This window comes from Morone saxatilis, unplaced genomic scaffold, assembly GCF_004916995.1.
Source record: "Morone saxatilis isolate NCDOM2014 unplaced genomic scaffold, NCSU_SB_2.0 Contig6, whole genome shotgun sequence".
In the NCBI taxonomy this organism is placed as follows: Eukaryota; Metazoa; Chordata; class Actinopteri; family Moronidae; genus Morone; species Morone saxatilis.
In genome coordinates, this window is record NW_023340206.1 from 2495889 (window position 1) to 2509822 (window position 13934).

At 41.1% G+C, this 13934-nt stretch overlaps 2 protein-coding genes across 2 annotated transcripts in view; one reads left to right on the forward strand and one right to left on the reverse strand.

Annotated features, from left to right (window-relative positions):
- The window catches only part of cdadc1 (cytidine and dCMP deaminase domain containing 1), a gene marked incomplete in the record, with an annotated part of 7300 nt that extends 827 nt beyond the window's left edge, over positions 1–6473 (forward strand). The window contains 9 exon segments of the mRNA XM_035678009.1: positions 61–238; positions 1585–1882; positions 2164–2370; positions 2465–2589; positions 2822–2871; positions 3395–3564; positions 3672–3861; positions 4663–4711; positions 4796–6473. Of these exon segments, the coding sequence (XP_035533902.1) occupies positions 61–238; positions 1585–1882; positions 2164–2370; positions 2465–2589; positions 2822–2871; positions 3395–3564; positions 3672–3861; positions 4663–4711; positions 4796–4896 (1368 nt within the window).
- Positions 6474–6581: 108 nt separating this feature from the next.
- Positions 6582–13934, reverse strand: part of cab39l (calcium binding protein 39-like) — a 15817-nt gene continuing 8464 nt past the window's right edge. The window contains exons 3-8 of the mRNA XM_035678048.1: positions 13338–13414; positions 13066–13234; positions 12552–12611; positions 11320–11385; positions 10544–10687; positions 6582–9822 (exon numbers count right to left, since the gene is read on the reverse strand). Of these exons, the coding sequence (XP_035533941.1) occupies positions 9643–9822; positions 10544–10687; positions 11320–11385; positions 12552–12611; positions 13066–13234; positions 13338–13414 (696 nt within the window). The 3' untranslated portion in view covers positions 6582–9642. The remainder of the gene's footprint in view (positions 9823–10543; positions 10688–11319; positions 11386–12551; positions 12612–13065; positions 13235–13337; positions 13415–13934) is intronic.

Genomic DNA, 13934 nt, shown 5'->3' on the forward strand with positions numbered 1-13934 from the left:
AGTTGCAGTAGAACCCTGTACCAGCACACACAATGGGTTTTTAAATCTGCTGTCTTCCAGGTCCGTGGGATTGGTCTGGTGGTTGTGCGGGACAGTAAGGTGGTGGGACTCCACTGTTCAGGACCTGAGCTCCACGCAGGACAGGCAGCCATCATACAACACGGCGCCAGCCTGGCTGACTGTCACTTGTACTTCTCCAGGAGACCCTGCGCCACCTGCCTCAAGATGATCATCAACGGTGAGGAGAGAGGGATGGCAGAGGGATTAATAGACAGAAACAAACAGGTTGAGCATTCTGTGCCATAAATTGGACCAGTTCCATGTACTATTTCTAGTCTAGCCTACTTTGCCTATCTCGTTTCTAGATTGCCTGACTGCTACCGCTCCCATCTCCAGTTTGTTTATCAATTGAAAACAGTGACGTGATATTGAATTAATGAAGTGAAACCAAACAGCAGTTGAGTCTTATTATGAGGCCTTTTATACAAATGCACACATTTCAATGGGAACACATGTAGAAACGTCTAGTTAATTAAGGTTGTTGTTGACAGCCATTATCATGGTTTGAGTGCAGAGCCTACATACCAGAGGTGGCACAAGTAAACACATTCTTTACTCAAGTAGAAGTACAAATAAATTTAAAAAAAAGTACAGGCTCTCAAATGTACTCAAAGTATAAAAGTAAAAAGTACTCTCTTGGTTTCTCTGGAGGACATATGTAGTGTTGTTACGTCTGTCATGCGTGGCGTGTACTGGTCTTGATGTCGGGAAGGCGTTCAAAGATGAAAAATATGAATAATTGATCATGCCCCTCGAATGCATTCAAACTCAAGGGAAAAGCCTGTTTTTAACATCTAAAGTGTAGAAAGTAGAGATATTTGTGTCAAATTGTAGGAAGTAAAAATACTTGTACTCAAGTAAAGTACAGATAGAAGAAAAAAAAACTGCTTTTGTTCTTTGTTCCTTCCATCTCTGCTGCATACTGCAACAATTTTAACCATTTACATTATTATTAAACAGCATTTGGATCAAGTGTGTTGACCACATTCCATATTGCCTCTTTTACTCTTGGGTCAGCTAGGCAGCAGTTGGTAGTAACCTCTGCATTATGAGCAGGGACACGTTGCTCTTGTGGTCTGCATTGCCCCCACAGCAGCACCATCACGCTGAGGCACCAACACAAACTGCATGTTGTTAAACCCACGGTGTCTCCCCCATGTTTGCAGAGTTCTCAGAACATCACCATCCTAAATGCTTTTATTAGACTCACTCTGAGGAATTTGTTTGCCATTACTTCTACTTTCATCTGTTTTGAAAGAGGCAGCCTTGGCAAGCAGTATCTTTGTATCGCGTGCGGCGTTTTTATTGTTTCGTGCAAATGTGAACCTCATCCTGATAGTGATTGTTAAAACGGTGGTTTGGCACTCTGTCCAGGTGCTGTCACACTGTTGTAAATACAATATAATATGATCATACTGACTTTATACAGCTGAACTTTGGATTGGTCCTTCTGACCTCCACTCGGAGCAGTTAACAGTAACTGGAAACAAAAACGCTGATGAAGCTGTTTGCTCTTCTCTCCAGCGGGAGTCAGTCAGATCTCCTTCTGGCCCGGGGACCCCGAGGTCAGCATGCTGAGCTCCACCTCTACAAACCATTCAAAATCCCGCAGCCCACCCGACAGCATCACGGAGGAGGCCGCGCTGGACGCCGTGGCAATCGAGAAGCTCAAGTCCAACAGCCGCCCTCACATCTGCGTGCTGCTGCAGCCGCTGGCGCCCGGCCTGGCGCAGTTCGTTGACGAGACGTCCAGAGAGTGTGATTTCATGGAGAGAGTGGCTGACGATGAACCAGGGCTGAACACAGAGGAACTTTTCAACAGGTACCTTTTCCAACCTACCTTTGTTGCTGAATCAATAAGAAAAAGAAGTTTAAAGAAGTCACTACAAAGACGAGTCCAGTGATATCCAGTTGCATGTGAAGACCTGAATAATGCTGTGGCTTACAGCTTAGGTTTGGTTTCAGTAGTCAAAGCTTCTGACTCCATTGACAAGCTTCAAAATCTGTATAAAGTGGGACTGGAGCTCAGTTTTGATCATGCAAGAGTTTTCAGATTAAAAGTCTGGTTGCATATAAACAGCATAAACTCCTCCTGCTTTCCAGAGAGTGGACCAGACACCTGAAGCACTTCTCCAGACAGTTCCTGGTTGAGACGCCTCGGCAGCACCGGTACATTTTGACCCATATGGGTCTGGAGAACTTCTGCGTGGAGCCGTACTTCTCCAACCTGAGAAACAACATGAGGGAGCTGGTGGAGGTTCTCGCCGCAGTGGCTGCTGGGGTGCCACAGCAACAACACGGCTTCTACAGGTTCGAAACACTCACAGCTCTTTTTGGGTTTTTTTTTTGCACACGCCGTCAGCAGATGTTATTTGTTGTTGATTGTGTTGTTTTTGTGAGACAGGGAGCAGCATTCAACGCCCGAGTCATCCCTAGCCAAATCCCCGCCACCTCCTCGCCACGACGGACTGTCCCAAGATGTGGCTCGCCATTGCATCGTACAAGCCCGGCTGCTGGCTTACAGAACAGGTCTGATGAGCTCAATTTTGGTGTCAGTCCAGCTACTGTTTAGTTTCGATTATGTAACTCAAGTCGTCGAACTGCTCCGCCCGTATTCTAGCTTTGTTCTGTCTGTGATTTTCAAGTTTTTAAAGGGTGAGGCAACAGATCCGTGCCTGTAGGACATTTTTTTGAATGATAAACAGAATTCTTGTCAGTTTGATATTTGATACCAGCTTCTTACAACTCATTTTCATTCCAGAGGACCCTAAATTGGGAGTGGGTGCTGTTATCTGGGCCAAAGGACAGTCGGTGAGCTCACCTCTCCTACGTTTGCTTTGTTTTAATCTCTGGTGCAAAATGACATTATTTCTCTTTTCTGGTTAGGATTTGACGCTCAGCCGACGGCAGAATGGTCAAAACCGATAATGTCAGCCTCGTAGAGATTTGTTCCACTCAAAATAAGATCACATGAATCCATTTATGGGTGATTGTATTAATGCATTGGTGTTTTCAGCGTCGGCGGATACAGTGTGCTGTTTCAAGCTGATAGCTTTTGACAAATCCCTCCAGTTAGCTTCTGTGCTATGGTGATGAAAACATACTCTAGTCCATGCTAACACCTTTTGTAAGTGCTGTTGGTGCAAGTTAAATACTGTATGTTACTCTCTAATGTGTTAGATTACTGATTATATGTTGTGTTAGTGAGAATTAGATATAATTAGTTAAAACAGACTTTGCAGTGGATTCCAACCCTCTCTCTTTCTCATTTTGGTATATTAGTGAATGTAGATGTACCACATTATTAACTGTATCACTGATACTGTTGTCCCAGGCTGGCAGTGATGGAACAGGCTGTCTGTACCTGGTGGGTTGTGGGTACAACGCTTACCCAGCAGGCTCACAGTACGCCGAGTACCCCCAGATGGACAACAAACAGGAGGACCGGCAGAGGCGCAAGTACAGATACATCATTCACGCAGAGCAGAACGCCCTCACCTTCAGGTCAGAACACATCCGTGTATACGGCGGAGGGGGGGGGCGAGGATGTGAAAAACTCTCCTTTAAATCTAAACGGTGTCTGACAGAAGTGTTACTCCTGCCGCTTTTAGGACTCGAGCCATCAAACCAGAGGAGCCCACCATGCTGTTTGTGACCAAATGTCCATGCGACGAGTGTGTGCCTCTGATCAGAGGAGCCGGCATCACACACATCTACACCACCGACCAGGACCGGGACAAGGACAAGGGGGACATTTCTTACCTGCGGTTCAGCAGCCTGAAGAACATCAGCAAGTTCATAGTTAGTACATGGAGAATTATTGTTAGCGTTAATCACATTAATAAAGCTGCTGATTATGTTTTTTAGGTACATCACATCAGATCAGAACTTGGTGGTTCACTGTGACCACATTTCTGGCCATAACTCAAGAACTGATGCGATAATTATGACAAAATGTCATACCGATGTTTAATGGGACACAGCAGTGAAGGTTTTTTTTGTTGTTTTTGTTTTTTTTACCCAAAAGGTCAAAGGTCAACTTCACTGTGACATATCATGTCACCATGTCCTGGAAAAACACCGGTTTTGCCTTTATTCAACACTGTAACTCAGGAACAGAAAGGGAGATTGTGCCCATATTCCACAGTTGGTTGGACGTTGAATCTGTGACACGTTTGACTCAAAGGTCAAAGGTCATTGTGACCTCAAAATAGGATTTTAGCCATAATTTAAAAATTAACTGGGTTCAGATTTCACACACTTCTTGACTAGGATGACACAAAGTGTTAACAGTAACTAGCACAATATGGTTATATACTCTTTTATGTTTACCTGCTGGTTTTTAGATGTTTTTTGTTTGCACTACAGCACCATCACTTCATTTTTGTGGGTACAATCAAGTTTTAAGCCATCAAAACATATCTAAGGCGAATTTCTACACTCTACGTGACAATCTGTTCAAAAGTATGTTAATTAATTCTGTCACATAATGAAATCTCCTGTGACTCAGCAGCTTTTTGATGTCTTGCTGTTGGTGTAGTTGATGAAAGTAGATTAGATTTCATCCACCTTGGAGACTCTGACAGTTTTCTCTCTCCACAGTGGCAGAAGAGCCCTTCACCTGGCTCAGCGTCCTCTCCTCACCGGGCCAGTAAGTTCCATCTTGTTCTCTTTACGTCTTCAAATGGGCCTTTTTATTGGGTCGTATTGTAACAGTGGTGTCTTTCTGTTCCAGACGGTTGTGTCGGGAAGCACAGCAGGCAGACCGATCAAGAAAGCCACAGCACCAAGAAGCTGTGCACCAACAGATCGCACGACTCGCCTACTGTTAGCTGAACGTTGGCCATAGATGGATTGATGGACAGACCGATGAATGGATACACAAAAAAAACAACAACACAGAATCCGGTTTTTAGCCAACTTTCCACAGATTAGATGTTTTATGGCTCGAGCTGGGAGGAGTCTAAATATTATTTCCTCCCTGAACATCAAATCTGTGCCACATCATTATTTTACATTATTTATTTGCTCTTTTACCCAGAACTGGGGTTGGTTTTGTGAGCCATGTTTTTTTTTTTTAGGAAATCATTGATTGATCATTGGTTAGTGTATATGTGAACATCAACATCTTTCCTGTGTCCTTCTGTAGACTGTTGAATCTGCTGCTGCATGTTTATGTTTTATACCATACTGAGTGATAATGGACAGCAGACGCTGGCAGTCTCAGATGAAGATTGGTGAAGTTGAAACCTAAAAGGTTGTATTTGAACTACCTGGGACTGCTTTGAATAGGAATTGTGTCCTTTTAAGGCTCAAATCTAAGAAGAGGGAGCCGCCCTTAGAACACATGATCTCTAACTTTCCATCCGCCGTATCTTTTACGTCCTGTTATTCAGAAGTCATTGGCAGGGGGTTGGAGAGACGAGGACAAGATGAAAACCATACAACACGCTGACCTCAGAGAGAAACCTTTAAGAAGGGATGGATGGATGGATGGATGGATGCAATAATGAGGGAAGAGGTAAGGAATGCATGTGGATGTTGGAGACTGTAGGGATAGTAAGGATACCACAAAAAATAGTATATTTAATATAGTAATATAAAGTGTGATATGTGGATTTGTTCATGATGTTGATAATCTTTTATATAAAGTGGTTTAAATAGTTTATTTAAATACTGTAAGTTGAATGCACAGGGTACCATGGGTGTAGCCCCAGTTCTCTAGGATGTTGACTTGAATAATGTTTAAAAGAACTGCAGATGCTGACGCAGCACTCCAGCTCTCGGATCATTTAATTTGAAAGACTGTAAGAATATTTTACTGAAGATTATATTACAATTGTTTTGTTTTTCATTTTAATTTGAAGCAAAATGCACTCAGTTTGCAACTCAGGCTTGAAAGAAAAAAAAATCCCTTCCGTCATATTTATTCTCCGAAGTGCAGACGAAGACAAAGAGGAAGCAGCATCTTCCTCATGAAAGGATTAGATTAAAAGAAAATGAGATTTTGTTTCAGTAATACCAAAAGAACAAAGTGTTCTCTTTCTTTAAATCATGAAGTCATGATTCATTTCACAGTAATAAAGATGCATTGGATAAAATGCTTCATGAAGCAGTTTTAAGAAAGAAGGAATTTGATAGCGAAGCTTTAATCTGGCGTCATTATTTTCATTATTTAACCAAAGTGTTGAGGATTCTGCACGAGAACCCGTTCTACTTGCATTGTATGTCATACCTTTTTTCTCACACGCAGTTCAAATGTTTCTGTAGCTGAGATCCATTCATGGAGAAAGACTTAAAGACTGAGTTAATCTCAGAGTGTTAGCTGTGGAGCCTCTCAGCATCATTCAGAAAAACAAGTTAAACTCTTGAAACTGACATGCTGCAATATATACACAGAATGAAAATAAAATAATGAAAAAACAAGATGTTTCTTGACTCTGTAACAGTGGATGATCAACATCCGTAATTGCACACCACCTGCCTGTAAACAAGTGAGAAATGAACACGCACACAAAGCATGCATTCCCATCCTTTTATTTGCCATGAATGTGGTACAATAGCATCAATGTGGAAAATAAAGTGGCGGTTTTCAGGGGGACACGGGGAAGATAATGTGGAATTCTGCTGGGATCAAAGTTGCTCATTGTTTTAGGCAGGCAAGCAAAAAAAAAAAACAAGGGACGTAGTGGAGTTTGGCTCAAGTGACAAGTCTGATGTAAAGCTGGTTGGTCTACTTTTGCATCTCACGTTATATTCAGATATAGTGTAATATGTCACAGCTTATAACATAAAAAGGCTGGTATTGTTTTTTATTTTTCACCCAAAAGACAAAACATGGAGAACACTTTTTTCATTTTTCTTTTACACCAGGAAAAAAAAAAAAGAACGGCAATTAACAGGTTTATGATTGTTACCGTCACCGTACTGTACTCCACTTCTGCCTTTATTACTGTTCAGATCAGCTGTATTTAACAAGTGATAGCAAAACATTAGTGTTTAAATACTACTTGAAACAGTTTAGAGTGAAGGTTGAGGTTCCTTCCTAAGACCCTGGCCCTTTTTGCTCTGTGCTCCAATAGCACATACCAAAAATGGGCGTGGCTTATGAAGGGCCAATTAAAAAGACTTGTAATTTTTTAATAATATAATGGTTGCACATCAAATATTGATTGGGAAATAAATTCAAAATTTTACTCACTTGATTTCTTCATTTTTAGAAAACAGAATAGTTTTTCATTTCCAAGTCAAATATAAAACCAACACCACTTTAAAAGTAGTATTCCAACCTCACTGATTCTGCACATTTTATGGTCCTTTAACGACAGGTGGATTTTTCACAGTTACATTTCACCATTGAAATCATGTTGCAGGTCAACTTTGGCCTCACTCTGTGACGAGTTACACATTGAGTTGCTGACACAGTTGATAATTCACATATTGAACCAGCGCCTCATTGGTGACAAATTCAAAGTGAAACTGTGACCCTGGTCCGTACACAATGGCAACCAATTAGCTGCAAAAAGTTCAAAATGTTTCTTTGATAGCGTAACTCAAATATAGCGAGTTAAGAGGTTCACTGCTTAATCACAACAAATATGTTCTATCAAGAGCATATTTTCATTAACATAATAATTAAGCTCCCCCTAGAAAGATACTGAAAATACAAAAAAACAAACAAGATTAGAGCAAAGAAGGGAATACACACCAAACCAAAAAAGGCACCTCTGAATCTTCTCACGTTTCCATTCTAATACCAACATTAGATCCAAAACAGAGCAAAAACACTTGTTACAGTACAGAAAGAAAAAAAGAAGTGAAGCAAAAAACAGCCATCTTTACAGCTGCTCTCCTCTCTCAACGAGGAGCTCCTCCACACAGCAAAGTGCCTCCTGTTAATGTTCAATGTTCTCACTCACAATGGCACTCACTTCAGGTGTGCAAACCATAAACTGTACAAGAAATGAAACTATATATATATAAAAAAAATACCATCAAGCAGTGTGGAAACAGTGATCGGCTTAAGATTAACGAAAAAACATTTGAATCATCATATTTTTTTTTTATCTTACAGAAAGTGCTATCAGCCACCAACGAAGAGAACCAGTGATCGAAATGATTGAAGCTTACTGTACCGATAGTAGCCCAATGTCACGATACAATTTAAAAAGGCCTTTCATTTCAAAGACTTCAAATATTCCTACGAGTACTAGTTTGTATTTGCAATTTTTGGTCAACTGTGACTAAAACCAGTTCTCTCAAAACACCTCAAATTCGCAGTCTTGCTAAAGCTAATTCTCTTACTGCAGTTAGAGTGGCACAGTTTGATGCTTCTAAAGCCTCTGAACACCCACACAGTTTTCAGTTATTCTGGTGGATTAGACTTGCTCAGTTTGAAGTTGGGCTTGAGCTTTGAATGGGAATTTCGTCACAAATTTTGAATTATCTCCAATAAGAATGATAAAGGTATCATTTGTCCCGCCCTAATGGGTGCAACAAAGCTAACAGGAGACTCAGCATGATGTCACTCAATCACAATATACAGGCCCGCACAGTCCTGAGCAGAGGTCTAATCAGCCAGGTTAACTGTAAACTCCTGTGTGGGTGTTCAGAGGCTTTAGAAATTCCAGCATTGCACAAGATAACATCTGCAGTCACCTGCCGAAGCATTTAAAATAAAGCCTGTGGGCCAAATAGGGTGCCAGGTGGCCCACCAACCATTTTCCAATTGATTATTATTATTATTATTATTATGTTGTAGAGTGTTCTCAACTTCAGAGAACTGCTTCAGCCTTTCCCTCGTTAAATTACCAACACGAAAAATAGTTTTGCGTTAAAACATTAGTTTTTGAGGAATAGTAAGGAAGACGAGAGTGTGAATCCATGATTCTTCGTTGGCATGTGTTGATGCTTTTTAGTTTTAGAGAGAAAACTGTAGCAGTCATTGGCTTTGGCAGTACAATAAGAGAGATGTTTGGCTAGCAGAAGGATTACTGTTTCCATTTGGCTAACGAAGCTTTTAGCAATGACTGAGGTGTTTCACACTTCAGACGGTCTTGCTCTAAAGTGTATTTTTGCCAGATACCAACTAGACACGTTGACCCAGCTAAAGAAGAAAGAAAAGCAGAAATTCTTCATTGTTTTTTTGATTTGCAGCTACTTCATTTAAACAGTTAGAAATTAACTTGTGTGCAGCAACTAACAGACCACCTTTAACAGGCGACTGTGATAAAATTACAAAAATGGTCACGTGTGTTTTGTCTGACAGCCACTGGACCATTCTGGCCGAAGCTTTTTCGCTGGTTCTCCCAACAGAGCAAATCAGCTGCCTCCAACACCATGAGTTGTGGCACTACATGCTACAAAAAAAATTATTTAATGAGAAAAATTTACAAAAGAAACATCAGTGATTGAGAACTACGTTGCACAAGTTTTAAATGAACCAACAAAGAGAAAAAAGACAAATAACGTCTTGAAGATTTTTTTTTTTTTAAATAGAGTAACCATTATTGTTAATGTATTTTTTTTCTACTGTATGTCTTCCCATCGATAAAAAGTCGGGGTAGAGGGCAGGGAGCTCCTCTAGGAGGCCGGTTTCTTCAGATCCCGGATCTGTTTGATTAGGTAGGTCTTCTCGTCGTTGAACTGCTCGTCATCCATGCGGTCCTTCTGGAAGTTGCTCAGGAAGTCGATTAGTTTGGTCTGGTTCTTGAGCAGGATGTCGATGATGGGCTGCGTCTTGTTGGGGTTCGCTACAAAAACCTGAGGACGAAAAACAGAAAGTTTTACTGGCCTTCGCTAGAGTTCATATTGTGATAGAATAACTGGGTTACATTATTCTTTCTTTCTTTGGCGTATTTCTTTTCTCAGAGATCGCTAGAATTCACCATTATGTGACTGGCTGACTGTGGAAACCCTAAAGCTCAAATTATACTTTCTGGGTGAAACACCATCTGTGTACAGTCCAAGAGGCATGACTGCGTGGACTAAATAGCCTAAATAGAAGCCCCTAACACAGGTAGGAAAACTTGATTACAGACTTGTGATTTCTCTACTGGCTTTGATTTGGATCTTTGTGCATCAGCTGATAGACTTTGTAAGAAGCCAGTCTGTTATTTAATCTATAGATTAAGAGAATACACAGAACAACATAGGCAGAAATTGGATTTAGTGGCATCTAGTGGTATAGTTGCAGGTTACAATGCCCTTGTCTCCACCCGTTCCAAGTGTGTAGGAGAAACTATGGTGGCTGGAAAAAACCTTAAGAGCCTGATCTACAGCCAGTCTTTGGTTTGTCCCTCATGGGCTACTGTAGATACATGGCGATTTAACATGGCAGACTCCTTAGCAGAGGATAAAAACAGTTTATTCAAATGGGATTTTACACTAATGAAAACATATTAGATATTAGAAGTTGAACAGCACTTTTCTGAACTGAATGGATCCATATTTGCTGTTACATGCATGGGCGTGGCGTTTTTACCTTGAAAACGTGGAAGGCTTCAAACTGGATGTTGGGACTCTTGTCTCTTAGCAGGTTCATCATCAGCTTGAGATTCTCCGGCTTGCTGATGTAGCGCGTCATCACCGTGAAGTTATGTCTGTCCAACAGCAGCTCGCCCAGAAGCTAAAGGGAGGCATGGTCAAAAGCAATGAGACAAAGAAATTAGATATTAGAGACATCCACTAGATTCATGTTCCAATACCATATTTTCCTTCCTGATAGCAATACCTGAATTTGCGTACAGCTGATGCATAGCAAATGGCACACTGCTGTGAAGTATCAGGGTCCGTTTCAGGGCTAATAACTTACGTGTTATTGGATCGTGCATGGACTAAATTTAAGCCCGATAGTGGTGTCAGGGGTCCAAAGGTGGGGCTGGTAACTCCCTCTGTTGACTTGGGGAGAACGTTAACTACCCTCTATTTACTCTGACAGTGACGCCCAACCAAACAGTAGGAGCTGGTAGTAACACACAATCCCTCACCGGCTTCCCACCCACAAACACTGCTCGCCGAAGCAGTTGCAACATAGCTGGTCAAGATCGTTATAGTGGTCGTTTTTTCTCTACGCCAGTTTGTAATTATTACATCTTTTTTAATGTACACAGTTCTCCTGAATGAGTGCAAATTGAATTCCTATTTGAAGATGCTGTCTTGCGATATTTATAGTTTCACAGTGAGTCATAGTGTTGGGTCACATTTTTTTTTAAGACTAGCTTTAATGATTATAAATCAATGTATGAGTCAGAGTCAAACCTTTAGAGACTGCCTCTTGGTGACGTAGTTCTCAGAATGCAGCAGCTTCTCATAGTCTGCAAACACCTACAATTATAAAAGAAACACACCTCATTATTATACATTAACAGACCAGGGTGAAATTTGAGACATTAGGCTTGTGGTTTAACATGTTTAGGTAGCTGCCTGTGTTTTGGATATTTGGACATTTGCCACCACGGAAACACCATCAAAAATGACCAAAACTACTTGTATGTGGGCATTAAGACAGGTAAAAAAAAAAAAAAAATGCAACAAAGAGGAAGTGGATTCTTCGGCCAACTTCCTACAAACTTTCAGAAAAGACACAAGCTCTGCCACGTAATGTCATCTCTTACATTGAATTTTATGTCTCTTACTCTTAAACTAATCTTATTTATTTCTTACCAAACTGACTGAAGGAGGGTAAGTACACCTTACCACAGTAATCTGTTATTTTAGGTATATCACAGATGCTAAAATCAGTCAAAAACTAATGCGCTGCTGTAAATGTACCTGGCAGGCCACAGCACCGACCCGACAGACTTCACAGAGACATCTGTCAACACACAACGTCCAGGTAAAAAGGCAGTTTTGTGTGGGGTTTCTTCAGCCTGAGACCCCTGGGTGGGCCCTAGCTTATGAAAGGGACCCCTCTGCCTGGCGAAACTGACAGCATAGAGCTGAGCTTTGTATCTAGACCAGTTGTGACACTGAGAGGGCTTTCCACTGATTCAGTTTTCCTGGAACTTGAAGTGGATTGGTCAGAACCTTGTTTCTTACTATCCATGTGAACGCCTGTGTGTGTGACCAAAGTGTGTTCAACGAGACAAACCTTTTTTTTTTTGGGATGTGTGACTGGACCATTGAGCGCTGAAGTGACTGATACCCGATGTGGTTATGTATCTGTGTGTTCTTTTTTCTTCTTTTGGGGGTCCTACTGCTCAAGCAGTCATTTAGACCCAGTGTTTATGTTTATGCCTCCAAATAGCGCTCAGCGGGCTGATGCTACGTGACATACGTGGGAGGTGGGTGTGTGTGCGTTGAATGGATGTGGTCTGGGGTGGAGGAGAGGCGTGATGCAAGTTTAAAAAGTTCCACCTGGCGACGCTGGTTCAAAATAACACGGCAAACCTGCTTTAACATGTGTGGTAGCTATTAACTTTCATCCATCATGTGTTTTCCACACTACTCCTCTGCAGGTTAGAGCCACAGTGTTGGGAAATATTACTCACAGCATCGTAGTTCTGTTCGAGGTATTCAGCCACAAGCACTTTGTGTCTTGTCAGGAGATCCTGTGAAGAAAGACACATTTGTTTAATGATTTTTTTTTTTTATTTATCAGAAAATAGAGGTAAACATTATTAAACTTAACCTAAACAAAAGGAAATGCCCACTTTCTGAACAGTAATAATGCAGGTAGAACATACTCTACTTATTTATTTTGTAATACAATTGCCTTTTTGTTTCAAGTCATCATCAACAAACTCTGAAAAGAAGTTAAATGCAAAAAACTCCTGAAGTTTTATAAAAGTAAAAACTTTTAAAAGTAAATTAATTTGTCAGGGACAATGGTCTGTGGTCAACAGGTAAAAATAGGTGATAATTCATTCCAGTTTAGGGTTTGCCTCAATAAACATGAAATTAAACCTGCTGCAACCTGTGTTGAAAAGGTCAGAACCCATCTTAAAAAGGCCGGTTAAACCAAATTAAAAGCAAACAGACTAGAACAGGAAAACCGGGAGGTACCTTGAAGGTGGCGAAGGCGTCGGAGGCGATGTCAAAGGTGGACATCTCCACGTAGTTGAAGAAGCTGTTGAAATGGTCCGAGTGAAGGACTATCTTGGCGAGCGGCTCGTGGCGGATGCACTCCCTTAGCATGATCCCACAATTCAACGCTACCTGAGGTGTCTCGTACCTTCGAACACAGAGAGTGTGAGTACTTCTGTCACCTCTTAGGCAGCCAGACAGTGTACTGTGTGTACTGTGTGTTGTGTGTGTGCGTGTGTGTTGTGTCTCACCCTTTCAGGCAGTATAAAAGAGGACCTCTTGGTGGGAAGCAGAATATATCGACAAGTGGGGCCTTCCTCGTCCAAATCTGCCCTCCTCAGGATGTTGTTTAAAGATCTTGACAACACATCCTTCTTTCCCCTGGAAAACAACACACACACAAACACACACAACATTAGACAATCAAACAAAACACTAAGTACTGTCCCAAGTCCCAAGTCACCAAAATTGATAGTGTTTCATTTTTGTTTTTTTTTTTTCCATCTGTTTTAAATTGTAGCAACAATGCTGATGTTCTGAGGTGTTCTACTTTTATTCTGTATATTGGGTTGCTGTTGGCTTGCTCCAACTCCACTGAGGTTAAAAAGGTACTACCAGTGTGTTTTGCAAGCTTCCTCACAGCCACAATGTTAACTCTCATTAAACAATTTTTCATTGAAAAAAAACGACTACTTGTTTGATTGAAACGTTCACATTGGAGCCCATATTTCAACTGGGATTTTGCAATAGAGATGTTTTCTCACCTTTACAATGTACATTGGCCTATATCACTTTTGGAAGCCAAAGCCATGTCCACATTTCTTAATTAAATATAAAATTCACCTCAC